This window comes from Sinocyclocheilus anshuiensis, unplaced genomic scaffold (assembly GCF_001515605.1).
Source record: "Sinocyclocheilus anshuiensis isolate Anshui unplaced genomic scaffold, SAMN03320099.WGS_v1.1 scaffold299, whole genome shotgun sequence".
NCBI lineage: Eukaryota > Metazoa > Chordata > Actinopteri > Cypriniformes > Cyprinidae > Sinocyclocheilus > Sinocyclocheilus anshuiensis.
This window is the reverse complement of record NW_015552565.1, coordinates 422,556-445,275: the sequence shown is the minus strand read 5'-3', so window position 1 is coordinate 445,275 and position 22,720 is coordinate 422,556. Positions and strand designations below refer to the sequence as shown.

Sequence of the window (22,720 nt, the reverse complement as noted above, 5' to 3'; positions counted from 1 at the left end):
TCACGGATCGAAATGACTATATTTTTTGCCAAATGATATGTAAATGTGACCGCACATTTATTCTTACCATTTAATTAATACTTAAAAGGCATTTATGATTCTGTTTAGTAGTTTTGATTCTCAAAACTGGGCAAATTTGCTATTCTGACTGCGTACTCAAAACGAGTGTCTGCAAAGGGATGCAAGCTGTTAAAGTAGTGATCTCATGACAGTGAAATTAAAGTTCAGTTTAATTTGCGATGAGAGAGTGTTACTGATACAAATAAACCACCGGTTGATTGAGTTCTGTTAGTGTATAAGTATGTCTGATGCTGGAAGTACTGATGTTGACGTTTTGTGTGGCACAATTTTTGCTTTAAGCAACAAAGCAATCAATAAGGCCATAAGCGCACAGCACTGGTGTGCAAGCATGGTGACCACAGTGGCACAAATGTGCAGTACTCACCAGATGAGTATCGCTGTTATTTCAGATATCAGCCAAATGGTCTGAATCTCCCTGTATGCTGTGCAGCTGATCATGAGTTGTTGATTCAGATGACATTTAAGGCCTGTGTTACCAGCGTGCTGCGTCATTAGAGGTCACTAGAGGTTCTAGAATGATTTTTGGCTTTGGATCCATAATTTGTAGAGCTTCTGACTTTGCAGAGCTTTCTGGCTATGGTTTCCTATCACAAGGGTATATATTTGGTATTATACTAATTCTATTTACAGCCAGTGAATTACATATATTGTTAAATGATGTCCATTTCAAGCTTCAGAGATCATTTCATTTTCTTTCACTTTCCAGAACAGGAATGTTTTGGGGAGTTCTCCATTTCCCTTCTGTCCTGATAGTCGACTTCTTTTATGAAAGACAAGCAGAAGTTTCTTTTGCTTGTGTTTTATGAATGAGGTCCACTGTGTGTGTGTGTGATAACATTTATATATATATATCTGTATATAAATGTATATAAGTGTCTGTGAGTGAGTATATTGTATTGTCTCCTGTCCTTCGGCATATGTGTGTGTTTGTATGTGTTGCTGACGCTTCATGCTTTGAAAGAGGCACTTGCATTCTTCCGCTATGTCTGTCACATACTCAGAGAATGTTGCCCCAGACTCTGGTGACGCCCCATCTGAGAATTCGGTTGTGGTGACACCGAAAGGTAGGTGTTCAACCATGTAACTCTTTTATTCCCCTTCCTTTGGGTTTCTTTCACATCGAACACGAAACTCTTGCCTCACGTGTGTGAGAGTGTTTGTGTTTGTTCCACTGTGATTTCCACCAAATTATCACTTTGTGACCACAACAGTTCAGGTAAATCAGCACACAAACTACAAGTGTACAAACCACAGCACACACACACACTTTTTAAGGGTTCATACTGACAGAAATGGATGCCCACACCTTAACCCACACCTGCATCTGTACTAATGCCTATACTAGTTTATGGATGGCAGGATATTTTTCTGCGCAAATGCACATCTGTATATGGAGAAGTTTGATGAAAAGGTATAGTATATGAAAGAAGCAAAGGACAACCGCAGAAAGACATCTGTGCAGGCATCAACTGTTTATTGTGCTTTCAAAATAAAGTTGACTGCAGTAGAAATGCAAAATTCACACTGACAGTGGTTGTTATGTACAAATATATGGATATTTAAACATTTAAATGTATGATATTTATACTAATATTATATTTTTATTTTAAAGTATATTTTTAATATAAAGAACATTTTAAATAAAAATACACATTAAATTAACATATCTATAACCTATGGAAGCCCGTTTCCGCCACTGAATAAAATTAGTTAAAAAAGGTAATAAAAACTCGCAATTTTGACTTTTTTTCTCGCAATTGCGAGTTTATATCTCACAATTCTGACTTTTTTTCAGAATTGCGTGATATAAACTCTCAATTGCGAGTTAAAGTCCAATTTTGAGGGGGGTAAAAAATATATAGCATAATTTGCTATATATATAGCAAAAAAAGTCAGAATTGCGAGATATAAACTCGCAATTTATTGACTGTAGTTGTTCTGTAGAAATATATGGATATTGGAAACATTTCAATTTATACTATTTATATATAATATAATATTATATTTTTATTATTAAATTATGTATTTTAAATAAATATACACTATACTTAAAATATGAGAAGGAGAATAATTCATTCTCATTATTGACTGTAGTTGTACAATGCAGATTAATAAATATATATACTTATATATATTTATATATTATTTCATTTTATATTAAAAATATACTTAAACATGTTTAGACATTTTGTGCATGAGAATAATTAATAGAATTTTCAATTTTTAATACTGCACAAGCAGATGCTTGCACAGCCTGTTGTACTTTGCTTCTTTTGGGATTTACAGTTTCATAGATGTACAGTGACAAGATCTATTTTGGTCACTTGACCATAATCAAATGAACTTGAAAAATGCCATAAATTTCAATCTAAATAATTATGTATATCAAACCACACATGCAAATTTGGCACATTTTTGTGATGCACTTTGACCATTAGTCACTCTACATCTATGTGTGTTTGTGCATGTGTAAGCATTTGGGTTGAAGGTGGCTTCCTGAAGTCTTGCTGCTCTAGCCTGGCTGTGTTTGCTGTACAGAGGCTAAAGTGGCATCCAAAGACACAGAGGCCAGAGTGAAAATCACAGAACCAGAGGCGGCCGTGCCCATACCTGCTGCTGAGGCCCCTCAGCCACAAACTGTAGTAATTGTGGTGACTGAACTAGAACCTGTAGAGGGTGAGGTCACAGACCCACAGCCTTTAGAAAACGGGCACAGTGAACCAGAGCCAACACAGGCTGAGAAGCGTGTCGAGGTAAAAGAAGAGCAGCCCGGCACTTCAAAAGTTCCTGGTGAGTATTGCTAAGAGTAAAACCCCAATAACAACTTGTCAGTGTTGGGGAAGCTACTTTGAAACTAGTTTGCAAAGCTACAAGCTACAGAAAAACAATGAGAATCGCAACTGAGTGACAACTTTAGAAGATTCGTTAAAGGACATTACAACTAATTAACTAAAAAAAAAAACATAGATTGAAAAAAGTCCAAAAGAGTAAGAAAAGTCGACTAAGATGTTGTAATCTAGTTTATAAGTAGTCTATTTGTATTTGTGTGTCCACTAACATTTGAATTTATACTGATCAGCACCTTCAATGAAGAAGTCTGCTGAGACAAAAGCTACCCCTAAAAAAGGTATTGTTTGACAAAGGAGTACAGAGAAGTATATCAGTCAGTGTGTGTTTTGTGTGGAGATGTGTGTATATGTGCTTTGAGCATTTATACTCGCTGTGTTGTCTCTGAAGCTTTAATAATGTGGCTTTGTCAAGTATTCGAGTATAGACATTCAGGCCACATAAAATTGCTGAATCTGTTCCTGCAGCAACAAAATGAATCTTCTGCAATAATTGAAGCATAGCTTTTCTCTGTGTATTGCAAAATAATGCTCATGGGTTTCACCGGCAAGCCAAAATATAACCTCACACTTCCTTTCATCCACATGTGTGTTGCTTCATGGCCTGGCGGGCCATCAGATAAGCATGTGGTTGTATACATATCACTTCTGTCTTGCAAAACACACTCTTATCGCACTTCCTCCTCACACACGTATACACAGCCACAACAAAGTCACTGTCATGCTTGTTCCATCTTTTACTTGTAAGTGGGTTCATGTTGAATTTAAAGTTCATGTATGCATGCTGAGTTTGGTCTACGGCTGGAAATGGAGTTCAGTGATAGGTGGGTGTATGTGTCAATCACACCTTTATTTCAGATAAAGATGATGATGTCACCGCCAGCACCCCATCACCTCCACCTCCAGCAGGTTGGTAACCATGACGACCCATCCTCATCAAATCACTCTTTACACTTCTTTACTAATGTTCTTGCTATAAAAATGTCAGGTGAGCTTTTGAAATTCAAAATAAAGCAAATACTTCAGAAGGAATAAGAATTTATGAATAAACCCAGCTAAAGCTTGGACTAAAAATGTATATTTACAGCTCTAGTTGAAGGAACATATGTGCAAAAACCCATGCACGTAATGTTTGTGATTTTTGCCTGATTCCTACAAGCATTTGGACCCTTTATATAATATATAATCATATCTATATAAAGGAAGAGATGCAGAAGACATCTAATGTGTATACAGTATTTATACACATAATGCTTGTACAGAAATGCATAATTCATGTTTTTGCATTTAATACAATGTTCTAATGATGTTTTACATGCGTTGTAAATTAAAATAAAATGAAGGGCAAAAGGAAATAAAAGGGAAAAGGAAGAAAATTAATTAAAAGAAAAAAACTGTCAAAATGTGCAATGTTTTATTAAATTAGACTTTTCATCATTACATTTTTAGGCCAATAAACATCCCTTCACTTGGCAAAAACAGATACTCATAATAAATAATATTTTGTTTTCTTTCACAGAGGACAGCAGCACTCCCAAGAAACTTTCTATTGACCTTCCTAGTAAGAGTCTTTTACTAATTAATGCCCCCTATTACTTTCTACCCAGAGATTATATGTGAACATTAATTTGATCAAACAGGTTCAGGTTTAATAAGGTTATTTACAGTAGAGCCTTGCCCTTTAAATTTACATTGTAACACTTTCCAATACATAAATTCCTCTGCTCATTCTATCTTTTATGTCACTATAAAACATAATTTTATGACATTGGCATTGCTAAAACATTATAATAGTTGTTAGAATATTATAACATTCATTTATCATATTTAATTCATTTTAAAGAAAAACATCCTTGATATTTTGAAGTAATTAAAAACTAGGCTAACAGTTGTATGTAATATACAAATATTCTGAGCACAATCAAGCATGATGTTTCCTAGAAAGACAATTGAACATGTATGGAACAATGCAACCATTATGTCACATTTCGCTAAATAGAGTGTCGTTAACAATCTGTTCCTGCTTTCTATTCATGTTTTATATGTGGAATTGTGTGTCATTGTGTGTTTACAGTGTGTTGGCCGCAATGGACTTTACAGTAATATTTCTTAGAATATGCTGTAAATTTCTCTCTGTCTCTGTTTAGATGATAGCGACCCTGAGTCAACCAGGGGGAGGAAAGACTCAGGTAATTCTATAACTACAGTAGATGCTTTAACTGATCCCATAGAAGCCAGAAACACAGGCTGCAGTAGGACTATGTCTAGTCATAAGACGCTTTCTATAGTGCCTAATTTTCCCACAATGGACAGCCAAATGGAACCGGCACATGGGTACATTTGGCCAGAGTGGTGTAATAATCCCAAACCCCATCTTGAAAGAAACTTGAGGGGTTTTGGAGATCATCTGCCTTTTCACACTCCATGGGAAAATGAATGGCACAGTTTATATTTTTATTTAGAAAAGATTTAATCTCATCATTGATCATTGACTAAAATCATCTGTGAAATCTCATTGAGCAATCTGAATATTTTCCGATATGATTTTGCTACACAATGTATATTTACATATGTTAACCGATTCTCTCTTTTCCCTCTTAAAGGTCATTGTTCAGTGTCTTTATGCTTTCCATGTTGCTTTGTGGCAGCAATGTGTGATGACGATGTGTTTGTTGAGTACTTGTGTGTGTGTCAGTTAAGGCAATTGGATGATTGTAAGATATATGGATTTAAAACATTTTATAATAACTTTCATTAAGAAATTTTATGCATACGATTATATTTAAATATAAATATAGAGATATTCATATTTTAATGTGCACTAGCTACTGTAATTAAAGAAAAGAATCTGTTGGGATATGTCTCTCCTAACTTTGCACATCTAGACTTTGCAATATTTGCTCACTCTTCTTTGCAGAACTGCTAAAGTTCAGTTAAATTTGATGGTGACTGCAGTCTTCAAGTCATTCCACAGATTTTCAATGGGGTTTAAATCTGGGCTCTGACTAGGCCATGCAAGGACATTCACTTTTTTCTCCATTAACCACTGTGTGGTCAGTTTTGCTGTGTGCTTTGGGTCATTGTCATATTGGAATTTCCTCAAGAATTTGACGGGATTTTGCCCCATCCACTTTTCCTTCTATCCTGACAAGTTCTCCAGTCACTGCTGCAGAGAAACTCCCCTATAACAGGATCTTACCACCTCCATGCTTTACTGTAGGAATTCTGTTATTTGGATGGTGAGCTGTATTGGATTTCCGCCAGACATATCGTTTAGTGTTGAGGACAAATAATTCAGTCATTTTAGTCTCATCTGCCTCAGAATCTTCAAGGTGTGTTTTGGCAAAGCTCAGTCATGACTGCATGTGGCCTTTCTTGAGGAATGGCTTTTTCTTGCAACGCTCCCATACAAGCCACATTTGTGGAGAATTTGTGATATTGTTGTCACATGCATACAGTGAACACTCTTTGTCATAAATTCCTGCAACTGCTTCAGAGCTGCTGTAGGCCTCATGGTCGCCCCTCTGATCAGTTTCCTCCTGGCTCTTTCATCCAGTCTGGAGTGACGTCCTGATCCAGGGAGGGTCTGTGTTGTACCAAATACCTTCCACTTCTTAATAATAGACTTCACTGTGCTTCTAGCCATTGATAAAACCTTAGAATTTTGTTTATATCCATCTCCTGACTTGTGCCTGTCCACAACTTTATCTTTTGACAGTGCCTTGCCACACATAGTTGATTGTTTGCTTCAGTTACACTACCACGGACTGAAAAGCTCCAGGAAATCTCTTTTCATGCTGAGCTAATCAAAATGACCACAGCTGATCACAGTTGAAAGTCTGTGGATGTTATAAGTTATAAACATTCACTTGGATGTTATAAGTTGCACTGAGCAAATACAGCTGGATAAAATAAAAACTGTGTCCGTCTTCATTTCAGCCTGCAAAGCAACAAAATGTGATTATTTTAAAGGGGTGATTCTTTTCTATACCCACTGTATCTATTAAGTATTATATAATATGCTAATAAAAATGAAAGTTATTATAAAGTTACCAATAATGTAAAGTGCGGTAAGTGTGTTCTTTCTCCTAATTGGTCAGTGTGGTCTCTGGGGGACGGACAGCCTGCCGAGGAGATCGAAAAACAAACCGAGACTCCGCCACTCTCGACTCTGTTGATTGAAATGCCGCAGAGTGGTTCCATCAATGTAGGTCAGTAATTGTAGCTTTATAATGGGTTTTGTTCATTTTCAAGCTCTTATTCACATCTTTAAGATCTCACAACATTTCAAAACATCAAACATTTATTATAATGTTCTTTGAAAGGTGGCGACATCACCTTCACTGCTAAGGTGGAGGCCAAAGACTTGCTTCGTAAACCAACCATTAAGTGGTTCAAAGGAAAGTGGATGGATCTGGCTAGTAAGACGGGGAAGCATCTGCAGCTTAAAGAATCTTTCGATCGCTTTACCAAGGTGATCCCACTCAAACAATGTATTGTAAAGAAGCATTTGCACAACTTTCCTATTCTTCTAGCAATATTAGGCATTGACTTTCCCTTTGCTGTAGATTCACACCTTTGAGATGCACATTATTAAGGCGAAGGAGAACTATGCAGGGAATTACAGATGTGAGGTCACCTACAAAGACAAATTTGATAGCTGCTCTTTTGACCTGGAGGTCAAAGGTTTGTTTTCTGATTCAACACGACAAACACAGACACCAATACTACCAATCAAAAGTCTGGGGTCAGTATGATTTTAATTTACATTGATCAAACGTGACAGTAAAGACTTCATATTATAATGTTACAAAAGATTTCAGAAGATGTTTCTTGAGCAGCAAATCAGCATATTAGAATGATTTCTGAAAGATCATGTGACATTGAAGTAATGACCGCTGAAAAGACAGCTTTGCATCACAGGAATAAATTACATTTTAAAAAATATATTCAAATAGAAAACAGTTATTTGTAATAATATTTCACAACATTACTGTTTTTACTCTATTTTTAATCAAATACATGCAGTCTTGGTGAGCATAAGAGACAAACAACATAAAAAAAATCTTAATGAACCCAAACCGCAACGCTCCCATACAAGCCACATTTGTGGAGAATTTGTGATATTGTTGTCACATGCATACAGTGAACACTCTTTGTCATAAATTCCTGCAACTGCTTCAGAGCTGCTGTAGGCCTCATGGTCGCCCCTCTGATCAGTTTCCTCCTGGCTCTTTCATCCAGTCTGGAGTGACGTCCTGATCCAGGGAGGGTCTGTGTTGTACCAAATACCTTCCACTTCTTAATAATAGACTTCACTGTGCTTCTAGCCATTGATAAAACCTTAGAATTTTGTTTATATCCATCTCCTGACTTGTGCCTGTCCACAACTTTATCTTTTGACAGTGCCTTGCCACACATAGTTGATTGTTTGCTTCAGTTACACTACCACGGACTGAAAAGCTCCAGGAAATCTCTTTTCATGCTGAGCTAATCAAAATGACCACAGCTGATCACAGTTGAAAGTCTGTGGATGTTATAAGTTATAAACATTCACTTGGATGTTATAAGTTGCACTGAGCAAATACAGCTGGATAAAATAAAAACTGTGTCCGTCTTCATTTCAGCCTGCAAAGCAACAAAATGTGATTATTTTAAAGGGGTGATTCTTTTCTATACCCACTGTATCTATTAAGTATTATATAATATGCTAATAAAAATGAAAGTTATTATAAAGTTACCAATAATGTAAAGTGCGGTAAGTGTGTTCTTTCTCCTAATTGGTCAGTGTGGTCTCTGGGGGACGGACAGCCTGCCGAGGAGATCGAAAAACAAACCGAGACTCCGCCACTCTCGACTCTGTTGATTGAAATGCCGCAGAGTGGTTCCATCAATGTAGGTCAGTAATTGTAGCTTTATAATGGGTTTTGTTCATTTTCAAGCTCTTATTCACATCTTTAAGATCTCACAACATTTCAAAACATCAAACATTTATTATAATGTTCTTTGAAAGGTGGCGACATCACCTTCACTGCTAAGGTGGAGGCCAAAGACTTGCTTCGTAAACCAACCATTAAGTGGTTCAAAGGAAAGTGGATGGATCTGGCTAGTAAGACGGGGAAGCATCTGCAGCTTAAAGAATCTTTCGATCGCTTTACCAAGGTGATCCCACTCAAACAATGTATTGTAAAGAAGCATTTGCACAACTTTCCTATTCTTCTAGCAATATTAGGCATTGACTTTCCCTTTGCTGTAGATTCACACCTTTGAGATGCACATTATTAAGGCGAAGGAGAACTATGCAGGGAATTACAGATGTGAGGTCACCTACAAAGACAAATTTGATAGCTGCTCTTTTGACCTGGAGGTCAAAGGTTTGTTTTCTGATTCAACACGACAAACACAGACACCAATACTACCAATCAAAAGTCTGGGGTCAGTATGATTTTAATTTACATTGATCAAACGTGACAGTAAAGACTTCATATTATAATGTTACAAAAGATTTCAGAAGATGTTTCTTGAGCAGCAAATCAGCATATTAGAATGATTTCTGAAAGATCATGTGACATTGAAGTAATGACCGCTGAAAAGACAGCTTTGCATCACAGGAATAAATTACATTTTAAAAAATATATTCAAATAGAAAACAGTTATTTGTAATAATATTTCACAACATTACTGTTTTTACTCTATTTTTAATCAAATACATGCAGTCTTGGTGAGCATAAGAGACAAACAACATAAAAAAAATCTTAATGAACCCAAACTTTTGAATGGTAGTGTACATTTTATCCATTTACTGTATTTCATTTTTTTTCTATTTCTATTTCTGCTGTTTTTTCCCTCCAGAAATCCCAGAGGGTTCTCAAAACATCGATATCCGCTCAGCTTTCAAAAGAAGGTAAAGGGGGAACATCCTCCCTGAAAATTATTTTTATTAAGAGAAACGTATAGCAATGTTCAGAAGAAAATGGCAGAAAAAAATAAAACCATGTTTTTAGTATTAAAATCAATAAAATAATAATAATAAATTATAATGTTACAGTATGATATTAGATCATTTCTAAATTCTGGATATTATTAAGCAGTTTTTTTTTCACAGCACATACAGGTGAAATTGATCAGGGATATCATGTATAATGATATATAATTTATTTATATTAGAAATATATAAATTAGATGTTACTATATCATTCACAATTAAAAGTAAATCATACTTGACTTTGAAAATATTAAAATATTAATTTCCAGCATAAATGTTGCATTAAAATCTTCTCTGTGAATGTTTAATGAATTAAAACAGGACTTCTGTTCCAGTAATCCTCAACAAACCGATGTACATAAAAACATGGTTTGTTGAAGGACTGGATTACCAGAAAGTTCTCAGTTAACCATTTTGTCAAAAATATTTACCATCAAATCAACCCGTTGACCAAACCAATGTGTTGAACTGTTCAAAGGCCAATGCTTGCATTGGGAGCTTCCACCCCAACAATGTGTCAGAAAGCAACGCAAACTATCCAAGCTCATACTGTTCTCCCAAAGTACCTCTGAGAGAATCAGTCATGAGACCACTGGGATCACCCTTGGTAGCTTGTGCACAAATCAGTTCGCCTTACACCAGTGCTTTCGCACTCGGCTGCCACGCGAAAAGGTTCTTGTGTACACCTCAATTCTACATTCATTTGGATGCAGAGATTGGAGGCACTTGCGTTGTTCTTTTAGCATTGTTTGAATCTGATGTTTGTGACTTTTCTGATTCAGTTTCCATTAATCTCTTGTGAACAACAGCACTGATGGCCAAGACGATGCAGGCGAGCTTGACTTTAGTGGGCTTCTCAAACATAGGTGAGAACTCCAGTCTGTTCCCCCAACGGGACCAATTCTTTCTTATTTTTGTGCTTTTTTTTTCTTAAGCCCTGACAGGGGTGTCTTTTTCTTCATACTTTATTTTACACTGTTGTTAAAACAGTATCAACAGTATCTTTTTCACTCTTAAAATACATTTCTTCATGTTATTTATTGCAACAAGGCAACTACTCTCCTTAAAATATTTAACCATCCTGTAATGTGGAAAACACTATTTATGTGCCATTATTATTATTATTATTATTAATACACATTTTGGCATATAAATAAGACTGTATCAACAAGTGTATTTTGTTACCAACATAAAGGAAATACTGAATTCACACACAGTAAACAACCTTAATTTTTGAGTTTTGCTTCTAGAAGCATCTTTTTTTCACGAGGTTTTGCTTTAGTGTTCTGTTGTTAGCTAACTAGCAGAAGCTAAACTCCTGCATAATTGAGAAAAAAGTTATCCTGGCTTGTCTCTTTTTTTTCTTCCCTACGCTTTCAGACAAGGCAGGTTAGTATCGTAGGTAATTAAACGATTAGACGTTATCACTGGTAAGTATTATAATCCTTTAGCTTCCCAAGCATGACCTGAACAGGAACTGTATAAGCAAGAGTGTTGGCCTACTGTAGTCCGGTAACACTTTATTTAAAGACAGCATTCATAAAAGATTCAGCAATGCTCAGAAATGATGGAAACAACCCTTTAAAATTCAGAACCTGATGAAAAGGGAAACATTTTCCACTCATTTATGAGTTGTTGATGGAACACTTCTACATGAAGCTGTGAAATAGTGTTATCGCTACTTTTGTTAATGTAATCTTGATTTATACTCGAGAAACAAGACACAACTGCAACTGCAAACTTTCAGTGTTCTTAATACTTGCCTGAACAACTACATATTTGAAACATGAAAATAATAATGTTACCTCCGGACATTCAGGGAAATGTCTGGGTAAGAAGAGGGCTGAATGACAAAAACTGATGACGACTAATTTAACTGTCTCACACCCTGATCATGTTTAACGACTGTGATCATGTATAACAACAATATTCACTCCTAATAATAAACCCTGACTTCTAACCCTAATATAAAAGAAAACAACTACATTGGTGGATGTGTTTAGATAGGACTCCTGCAAAGAGATGGGTACAGTTTAAGCTACAGGACAGAGTCAATAGATTACTATTAATGAATTAAGAATTATAATTAAGGCTGTTGATCAATGAAAAATTAAATGATAAATATGATAATAATAAACCAAAATGTATTAAAATGAATTACTATCTATCTATCTATCTATCTATCTATCTATCATTATTTTCTTTCTGCTCATTGTTTTTATTGTTGGTTTATACATATAATTAAATTAAGCACACCAACAATAAAACTAAATACTTACGTAATACTTATATAATTATGTTTTCTCCGCATATTTTTTTAAATTGTTATACTTTGCTGATGTTTATGTCACATCAAGTTATTTAAACAGTTAAAACCTTTAAAAACACATGTTGAGACCTGTACTAAATTAATTTTACATTGACAGCCCAAATTATAAATCGTCCTAATATAAATGACATTATAATACACTGAAACAAATGTCACACTTCTCTTTTAGTAAATGATTTTAGTCTGTAGATCCATCATGAGCACGATCATGTGTTAACCACATGATAACACAATGTTCTCCCCCTTTTACTGACCTTATCCTTTCCAATCATAGTGAAATTTAAAAGTAGTACTGTAGCTCCTCACTAAATTCTTGTCTCCAGTCATAAACACAGTACCATCCCTTCCTTGATCATGTGAACCACTGTGTAGCTAAAAACTAGTGAGGCATCTCTCCCTGTAACAGGTTATCAATGACATATGCAGGTTATCCAGCCCATCTCTTTGTGTGACATGTCTTGAGGAACTAGAAATAAGGAGAATAATAGTGGAACATCCATCTTTCTCATATTAAAGCCTATGAACATCCCTACATAGCGATCTGGTTCCTCAACACATGTTGAAGAGCCCTAGCCATGACCTCTGACCTCTTACTGTCTTACTGCTCTGTGATGTCAGGGAGCACAAGCAAGAGGAAGTTCCAGAGGTGGATGTGTGGGAGATTTTGAAAAAGGCCCGACCTGATGAATATGAGAAGATTGCTTTTACGTATGGCATCACCGATCTCAGAGGCCTGCTGAAAAGACTGAAGAAAACCAAAAAGGAAGAGAAAAAGAGTGAAGGTGCTGATTTAAACTCTATTGGATGTTTACTTTGCTTGATAAATGTGCAGTATTCAGTTCACATGTAATGTAAAATTCTTCAGTTGAAACACTGTTATTCATCTGCAAATTTGCTGAAAATCACTCTCGGGCTATCCAAGCTGTAGATGAGGTTTTTTTCTTTATAAGAACAGATTTGGAGAAATTTAGCATTATGTCACATGCTCACCAGTGGATCTTCTGCAGTGAATGGGTGCCATCAGAATGAGAGTCCAAACACCTGATAGAAACAACAAAATAATCTACATGACGCCAGCCTATCAATTAACATCTTGTGCACATCAATTAACAAGTGAAAAGCTGTGCACTTGTACGAAACATCATGGCATTTTAACCTTAAATCATTCTGAATCAGGAGAAAAATGTGCACAGATCAAGCACCGTTTACAAAAATATGAATCCATAATTCATAATAACACCTCTCACATCAAAACTACCAACATATTTGTTATGAGCTGTTTCGGACTGTTTTCAATTGTAAACGTTGCTTGATCTCTGCATATTTTTCTCCTGATTCAGATGACTTTTTCACTGGAGCAATATTATGGATAGAGAGTTAAAAATGCCCTAATAATTTATTTATTATAAACACACAGCGTTTCACTTCACAAGATGTTAATTGATGGACTGAATCATGTGGATTACTTGTGGATTATTGTGATGTTTTTATCAGCTGTTTGGACTCTCATTCTGACGGCACCCATTCACTGCAGAGGATCCTTTTGTGAGCAAGTGATGTAATGCTAAATTTCTCCAAATCTATCCTAATGAAGAAAACACTTTTCTACATCTCTGATGGCCTGAGGGTGAGTACATTATCAGTAATTTTTTATTAGAATTTTTTTTTTTTAATTTTTGGGGTGAACTATTACTTTAAATTTCCACTGTAGCATTTTCCAAGAGACTGGAACCTGCATATCAGGCGGACAAAGGTGGAAAGATCCGATTAGTTGTGGACCTTGCTGACCCCACTGTGGAGTTAAAATGGTACAAGAATGGACAAGAGATCCGCCCTACTCCAAAGTATGTCACCTCCTATTCTTACATGCTGTTTTATACATTCAGAAACACGCTCATGTGAAACCTTCCGTAAACACCAACCTGCTTAAAACCTTCATTTATTGTGTTCTTTGGCTTGCTGGTCACAGGGGACTCAGAAATGACTCTGTTTGCAGCAAACACACATGATACACACACAAGTGAACCATCAGCATTTCATACCCGGCAAACATGCAACGTTCTTTAAACATTACTCTGTGCCTTATGATAACTTCCAGAAATGTTTAAAGGACATATGTGATTGAAGGCCAATGTGAAACTCTTGAGCTACATTTGAAGTTTTAAATGTAGTGTACAATGAGTAATTAACAACAGCAAACTGTACAGGAAAAAGGCACCTCCACCCTCACAGGACTTTAATAGAGTTGCAAAAGCTGCCTGATATTTGTACATTAAATGCATATACAGTGGGTACGGAAAGTATTCAGACCCCCTTCGTTGCATCTTTCCCAAAAAGACTCATGGCTGTATTAGATCAAAAGGGTGCTTCTACTAAATACTGAGCAAAGGGTCTGAATACTTAGGACCATGTGATATTTCAGTTTTTCTTTTTTAATAAATCTGCAAAAATGTCAACGATTCTGTGTTTTTCTGTCAATATGGGGTGCTGTGTGTACATTAATGAGGAAAAAAAATTAACTTAAATGATTTTAGCAAATGGCTGCAATATAACAAAGAGTGAAAAATTTAAGGGGGTCTGAATACTTTCCGTACCCACTGTATCTATCTCTAATGATATGAAGAAATATGTTATGGTAATTTTTTTATCATATGTAATATAATTTTTTCTTATAGTTTCATTTTTTCATATTTTTAAAGATAAAATAATTTACACAAAATAATATTTTGTAATAATGTGTAAAGTGCTACAAAAAAATTCAAAAATCCAATTTCTATTATCTTATTTGTAAGATTTTATCTCTCTTATTTTTTTTTATACTAAACATTTTACAAATGCTGCAAGGAGTGTGTAGTTTATATAATAATACTCAATTTTTTTGAAAATTAAGGCAACGTGTTTCAACCCACTTCTTATGGTTGTTCAGAGCAACTCAATTAAAGCCATTTGGGTGGTCGGTGCAGCTTTCTGGTTGCTTATCTTCAATGATGTCTATCCCAGTATTCCCTGCTTTTTGGAGGACTCTCTCTTTCTCTTCTTTCAACTTTTCTCTTTCTCTCTCCCCCTCTCTCTATAAACAGTAACTGTAACACTAATAGCTCTTCCAGCACTGTTTGATCTAGGCATGATGTCTATCTATCCTTTCTGTCTGTTATGCAATGGTGATCCCACCTGTCTGCCATTCCCTCCACTTCCACCTTCTCCATCCTCTGCTCCGGCTGTTCTGGCTCCTCTGTTCACCATAAAGTAATAGGAAGTAAGTCAGCCAGTCCTCAGGACTGTCTTGTATATCTGAACCAAGGGAGTGACCTCATTTCTGCTGTATACATCTGTTCTGATGCTTTCAGTGCCATGTTGTATGTATAATATATTGCATATGTTGAATGGAATAACAAAACTATAAGTAATTCAGCAATCACACAAGCAAGAATGTTATTGTACTGAATATCAGCACACACACACAACTTAGACACAATATGGCTAGCTATTTTGTCTATATTTTCTCTGCCAATGAAAACAGTTCCAAAACAAGCCAAAGCAGGGTCAACTTTTGTGTATTTACAGTATGAGCAAATTACAATCAGATCAATCAAATTAAAGGAACAGAATTAACTTCTGTACAATATTAATTATTTCTGTTTTCTTTTTCCTAATTTTCATTAAAAAGAAAGAAAGAATGAATGAAGAAATGAATTACATAAAGCAATCAATAAATAAGATTGAATGAAAAAATAAGTAAAAGAGAATAAATGAATTAATTCATAAATCAATAAACAAAAGAATGACTGACTGAATTAATGAAGAAAGAAAAAAGAAAGAAAGACTAAAGGAATGAATTAAAGCAATTAATAAATAAAATACTTTTTTGTAAGAATAAATTAATAAATTAATAAAGAAATCAATAAACGAAAGACTGATTGACTCACTGACTGACTGACTGACTGAATAAAAACAGGAATGAATAAATGAAACAATCTATAAATAAAGACCAATAAACCAATTAATGAATGAATAAATGACAATCAATTAAGACTGGCTGAATGAATGAATGAATCCAACTAATGTTAAATTAAGGATGTGAAGTAAAAATAGCCTTAACTTTCAGTAACTATTAAATTGACTGTGCAGGTATATCTTTGAGCACAAAGGCACTCAACGGATAATGGTTATTAACAACTGTCAGATAAACGATGATGCTGCCTACTCAGTCACTGCAGGAGAAGAGAAGTGCACCACTGAACTCTTTGTGAAAGGTGCGTCTTACCAGCCTATGATTTCATCCTCAAAAAGTGACAGAACTGATAAATACTGATCATTTTATAACAACATTCCCAAACACTGCCTGCCAATGATTTAATCATGTACTCTCGGTCTCCTTTGGTCCTCTTATGTAGAACTGCCTGTGAACATAGTGAAAGTGCTGGAGCCTGTAAAAACCACAGTGAACGAGAGAATTGAACTGGAGTGTGAGGTGTCTGAGGAAGGAGCCAAAGTTAGATGGTATGTGCGATGGAAATTGTAGGTGTTTAATACCCAATTTTGTGTTTGACACGCAAAGCAAAATGAGAAAAAAAGCTTCACCTCTTTGCTGACTGTCTGGTACAGGATGAAAAATGGGGTGGAGGTCCCCACAGGGGTGCGTTCACGGTACCGCGTGAAGTCCGAGGGGACCAAACACTGGCTGATCATTGACGATGCCACAAAGGATGACACTGGCACCTACTCCCTGATGGCCACCGGGGGCACCACTGAAGCTCACGTTCAAATTGATTGTAAGATAATATTGCTTTTAGAGAGTGATAATTGCCTTTAGGAACTTTCTAAAGATATTTGAATCAAAAACATCTTTATTTCACTCCTTTCTCTGCTATTCATTCATTTTTGTCTTTTTGTTTCTTGTTACCTTGCCTGATTATCCAGTGAAGCCTTTGAAGATTTTAATGGATCTACAGAGTGTGACAATGTTGTTGGGTCAACCTCTTAAATTGAACTGTGAGATTTACCCTGGAAACGTCCCGGGCCGCTGGTACAAGAACGGCCAGCTGGTCCAGTCTAGCGAACGCATCAGCATTATGCACAGAGCCAAGTATGTCAACTTACTCATTCAGTATTAAACCAATCCCAATCACATCTGCTCATTGACTCATACAGTATACTGCACATAATTATACATATATAAAATAACAAACTATAACAAAAACTATAACTGTATCAACTGGACTTCATTGTGAAATCCAGCTTAAGCTAGTAGCTGTGGAACATGGTAACTGGTTTCTAACTGGTCACTAGCTGGACAACCAGCCACCATTTTCATTTCATTTCATAAAAATATAATATAATATAATATAATATAATAACAATTCTGAGTTTATATCTCAATGCTGCCTTTTTCTCTAAATTCTGATCTTACATCTCACAATCCTGACTTTTTTTCTCTGAATTTCTGAGTTTGTCTCGCAAATTTTTTCTCCCCATGGAATTAAAATAAAAAAGTTCATTGCAACTTTTTCTCTCACAATTCTGATTTTTTTCCTCGCAATTGTGAGTTTATATCTCACATTTCAGACTTTTCTTCTCAGAATTGCATGTTTATCTCTCGCAACTCCGAATTGTGAGAAAAAAGTCAGAATTGTAATATATAAACGCAGAATCACAAGAAAAATAGCTAGATAAAAAGACGCAATTACCTTTTATTGTTATTGTTTTTTTTTTTATTCTGTGGTGGAAACAGACTTCCATAGATTTCTCTTTTTTTTATTTGTACTTTCTTTTCAACTTACAGGAATCACAACCTTGACATTGAGAGCTCCACTATTCATGATGCCGGTGATTATACCTTTGTTCCTGAGGGATACACGCAGACGCTGTCTGCCAAAGTGCACATCATAGGTACAGCAACAATCCAAAAGTTCTTCCAAAATTCTTATCGTATTTATGCTAATAAGCTCTCTGAAAGAATGCCATTTGGATCAACTTTGCAGATCCACCCAGGGTGCATTTAGAGGCACTGAATGTCCAGGATAACACGGTGGTCATTGTGGCTGGAAACAAACTCCGGCTGGAGATCCCTATTAGTGGAGAACCAGCACCCAGAGTCGTGTGGATGAAGGGAGAACGTGTGAGTAGAGCGGAGTAGAAAAGCGATGACTGAAGAAAATATTAAAAAATATAACCAGAAACACCTGGATTAAACTGGGCTCATGGGTTGTTTCAGGTCATCCTTGATTCAGGAAGTCGGATGCGTGCAGAGACATTTGCAGACCACACCTGCCTCACTATTGATATCGCAGAAAGAGAAGATACCGGAAACTACAAGATCGTTCTTCAGAATGAAGCTGGAGAGGACACAGCTAGTATAAAAATCAAAGTTGTAGGTAAGACACTTTCCTCTGAGGGAACATGTTTGTTTGGGTGATGGCATTGTAAATTGTACCATATTTTGTTTTATCTAGATATCCCAGATCCCCCTGAGGCTCCTCTGGTTACTGATGTTGGTGGAGATTGGTGCACTATGACATGGGAGCCGCCACGCTATGATGGTGGTTCCCCCATCCTTGGTAAATCAACTACTGTGCATAAAAACAGCATCATATTGATATTTTGGAAGCTTGTTAATTTTAGGTTTTATTTCAAATGATGTTGAAAAATGCTGTGAAATTTCACTGTAATCTCATTACACTACCATACAAGCATCAGTACAAGTTAATTCATGCTTCTGTTGATATATCACAGGATATTTCATTGAGCGAAAGAAGAAACAGAGCTCTCGATGGATGAGGCTGAACTTCGACCTTTGCAAAGAGACCACCTTTGAGCCGAAAAAGATGATTGAAGGTGTGCCATACGAGGTGCGAATCTTTGCCGTCAATGCTATCGGCGTCTCCAAACCCAGTGAGCCCTCCAAACCTTTCATTCCCCTGGGTGAGTACACGAGTGGCCCATCTGTATTATCAATGGTGTGGCATCGTGAGAGGTACAGTATCACCAAAGTGTGGGTTGCTTCACAAATCAAGTCCAGGCCGCAGGTTTCTTTTTAATCATCACCTCAAAACTCCAAAACTTACAACAGAGAAAAACTCTTCCAGCTTCTCTCAACACACTCTAACAAAAGAAGATGCCAGTCACTTTGCTCCCAGCTCGGGACTGGGCAGCCATCTTGGTTTGTAGTCCCCATGCTGCAGCCAACTAGATGGCACATACCTTCCCTCTATGACACACCCTCTCACGATGCCACAATGGGATTTTTTGTCTCTTCAAATCAGTTATGTAATGAGCGCCGTCTCTATTATGTAACATAACACACAGAATGATCATTTACGCATATCCCATTAAGTGAGTCAAAGACACTGCAGAGACGCCAGAGCTTTTCTATATATATATATATATATATATATATATATCATGGATTTGGAACAAATGATGGGAAAATATTGGCTGCAAACATTCAATAAGACTAATATATATATAATAACACAAATTATTACATAATCAAGAATAAATAGAGAAAAAATAGAGAAAAAAATTAAGCAACTCGGGCTGAATTTGAGAAATATATATTGCAGTTATTTTTAAAAATTCTGCAGAAATATTGGCTGAACACGTTCAGAGATTTTAGAACAAATTATGCAAAGAATCTTAACTGAAAAAAATTTAGACTTATTACAACATTTATCCGAAGTAAACAGAGAGAGAAAAAAAAAAGGAAATTATAAGGATGCATTTAAAAAAATATTTTTATTTATTTATTTTGTTTATTTTACAACAAATTATGTTTTATGCTTAGGAAATGAACCTAAAATATAACTAAACATATTCAGCAACACTACTTACTAATTTCATTAAATACATTCAATAGCTGTGACCAGTGAACCCACAACACTGGTGGTGGATGACGTCACAGATACCACAGTGACCATGAAGTGGAGACCCCCAGACACCATCGGTGCCGCTGGACTTGATGGCTACCAAGTTGAATACTGCCTTGAAGGAAGTAAGACTAAACATACTGCGTGCTTTGCATAAGTGGTTCTCCACTGGTGGGTGTTCATGCCATTTTGTGCTTTTGCATTTAATTTACAGCTGACGAATGGATACTTGCTAATACAGAGCTGACAGAAAAAACGAGGTACACTATAACCGGTCTGCCAGTGGAGGCCAAGATCTTAGTGCGTGTCAAGGCCATAAATGCTGCTGGGGCCAGTCCACCACGCACAACCCAACACTCCATACTGGTCAAAGAGGTTGTCGGTGAGAGTCTATTGCCACATTTCACTAGTTAATTCAAACTAATAGCATGCATAAATTAGATTCATAATAATTTATAAAGTCATTTTAAGCCAGTTCTGGTTATAGTAATGCTCTCTTGTTTGTTTGGCAGAACCTCCTAAGATTCGCATACCTCGACACTTGAAGCAGACATACATTCGAAAGGTTGGCGAAGTCGTCAACCTCGTCATGCCATTTGTGGTGAGACAAGAGATCATGATAACAAACCGCAAGCTTAACGAATTCCTCCCCTTTTGGGTCACGAAAGAAAACTTCTAAACGTTTTTTTGTCTTTTTAGGGTAAACCGAGGCCAAAAGTCAACTGGTTGAAAGAGGGTCAGCCGATTGACAAAACCGTCAGCATTCGCAACTCAGATTGTGACAGCATCATGTTCATCCGCAAGGCTGAGCGCAAGCACTCTGGGAAATATGAACTGAGCGTACAAGTGGAGAATCATATCGACACGGCCACACTGGACATCCAGATAGTCGGTTAGTTAAGAAAAATGCTATTAAAAAATATATTTAAAAGAAGAGTCAAATGTTTTGAAAGTCTTCAAAAGTCTGTAAAATGAGTGAAGTGAATTTATATTTTCAGTTTTTTTTCCATTTTCATTGTTTATTTTTAGTTTAAGTTTTAGTAATTTTTATGTGCTTTTGTCATCTTTTTTTAATATAAATTTTTTAATATAAATTTTTATTTCAGTAATTTTATTACTTCAAATTAAACTTATTTTAAGTTAATTGTCAAAGTGACATTTCTAATTTCTGTTTATGTTTTATTATAGGTTTACTATATAATATTTATATAAATATGAACATTTCTGTAATATTTATTTCAATTATGAAAACAATTTTTAAGTTTTAGTTACAAAAACAGCACTGAATATTGCTATATGCTAAATGTATTGTGCTAATGCTAACTTTACTGCTAATAATGCTAAAATACAGATTATCAATAAGAAATATATGATATTTAATATATATAGTTCAGAGAAATATATGATATAGAGCTAACCTAAGCCCACCATGTTCTCCATCGAAGCACCGTCGAACATTTTCTTTTGCTGTCTTTCCCAGATCTTCCAGGCCCACCACAGGCTGTAAAGATCGAAGAGGTCTGGGGGAATAATGTAGCACTGGACTGGAGCCCACCCAAAGACAACGGCAATGCACCCATAATAGGCTACACCATCCAGAAAGCTGATAAAAAGACAATGGTCTGAAGAAAACTTTTGTCTCTTCACTGTACTTCTATGACACTCACAATTAAAACTGATTTCAAACATGTAATTTTTTTCAATCATTTAATTTTTGTAATGTATTAGTGATTTTTTTCTTTACTATATGGTTTATATACCGTATATAAATTTTTTGTAATAAAAAAAAATATATATATATATTTGTAAAATGTTAAGTTTTAAGAGGATACAAACTGAGTGTGGGTGTGTGTGTGTGTGTGGGTCACACAGGAGTGGTACTCATGTATAGAGCACTACCATCGTACCTGCATCACAATCTCAGATCTGGTGGTGGGTAACGAGTATTACTTCAGGATCTACTCAGAGAACATGGTGGGCTTAAGTGAAAGTGCCACCGCCACTAAAGACAGTGCTCTGATCGTGAAAGAAGGTAAGGCTTTGCTCTGCTCTACTTCTTTGTAAATTAACAGCTTTTCTAAATCCTTTTCAATGCTGCAATAAGTGTTTTTTGTTTTTTTTTAATGGAATACCACTTATAAAAGGTCCGGATGTCTTGAGAATTGAGCTATGACAGCCCGGTAAACAGCAAAATAGAGTCTGTGCATTTGAGCCAATCAGAAAACTTGCTGTCTTCCAACCTCAACCAATGGTGTAAATTTAGGGGAGGGACTACTGGAGGGAGTATTTCTGCATTGCTGAAGCTGGTATGGTGTTCGCAATGTCAAAACAAAACAAAACACAATAAAATTAAATAAACCTTAAATGCACTTTAAAGGGATAGTTAGATAGATGAACGAAGGTCTTACGGGTTTGGAATGACATGAGGGTGAGTAATTAATAACAGAATTTAAAGGGATAGTTCACCCAAAAATGAAAATTTGAAGTTTATCTGCTTACCCCCAGGGCATCCAAGATGTAGGTGACTTTGTTTCTTCAGTAGAACACATATGATGATTTTTAACTTCAACCGTTGCAGTCTATCAGTCGTATAATGCATGGCAATGGTAACAAA

At 36.0% G+C, this 22,720-nt stretch overlaps 1 protein-coding gene across 1 annotated transcript in view; it reads left to right on the top strand.

Moving 5' to 3' along the window:
• Positions 1-964: 964 nt before the first annotated feature.
• LOC107664852 (myosin-binding protein C, slow-type-like) overlaps positions 965-22,720 on the top strand; it is a 25,339-nt gene continuing 3,583 nt past the window's right edge. The window contains 31 exon segments of the mRNA XM_016455530.1: positions 965-1,071; positions 1,074-1,145; positions 2,620-2,871; positions 3,161-3,208; positions 3,786-3,836; positions 4,447-4,488; positions 5,075-5,116; positions 7,028-7,138; positions 7,253-7,401; positions 7,496-7,613; positions 9,780-9,831; positions 10,722-10,778; positions 11,293-11,301; positions 12,860-13,023; positions 13,953-14,085; positions 15,489-15,497; positions 16,370-16,494; positions 16,636-16,741; positions 16,847-17,013; positions 17,162-17,327; positions 18,024-18,130; positions 18,223-18,359; positions 18,456-18,615; positions 18,694-18,798; positions 18,974-19,162; positions 20,097-20,231; positions 20,321-20,488; positions 20,619-20,707; positions 20,806-20,998; positions 21,587-21,726; positions 21,979-22,138. Coding sequence (XP_016311016.1) covers positions 999-1,071; positions 1,074-1,145; positions 2,620-2,871; positions 3,161-3,208; positions 3,786-3,836; positions 4,447-4,488; positions 5,075-5,116; positions 7,028-7,138; positions 7,253-7,401; positions 7,496-7,613; positions 9,780-9,831; positions 10,722-10,778; positions 11,293-11,301; positions 12,860-13,023; positions 13,953-14,085; positions 15,489-15,497; positions 16,370-16,494; positions 16,636-16,741; positions 16,847-17,013; positions 17,162-17,327; positions 18,024-18,130; positions 18,223-18,359; positions 18,456-18,615; positions 18,694-18,798; positions 18,974-19,162; positions 20,097-20,231; positions 20,321-20,488; positions 20,619-20,707; positions 20,806-20,998; positions 21,587-21,726; positions 21,979-22,138 — 3,529 coding nt within the window. The 5' untranslated portion in view covers positions 965-998.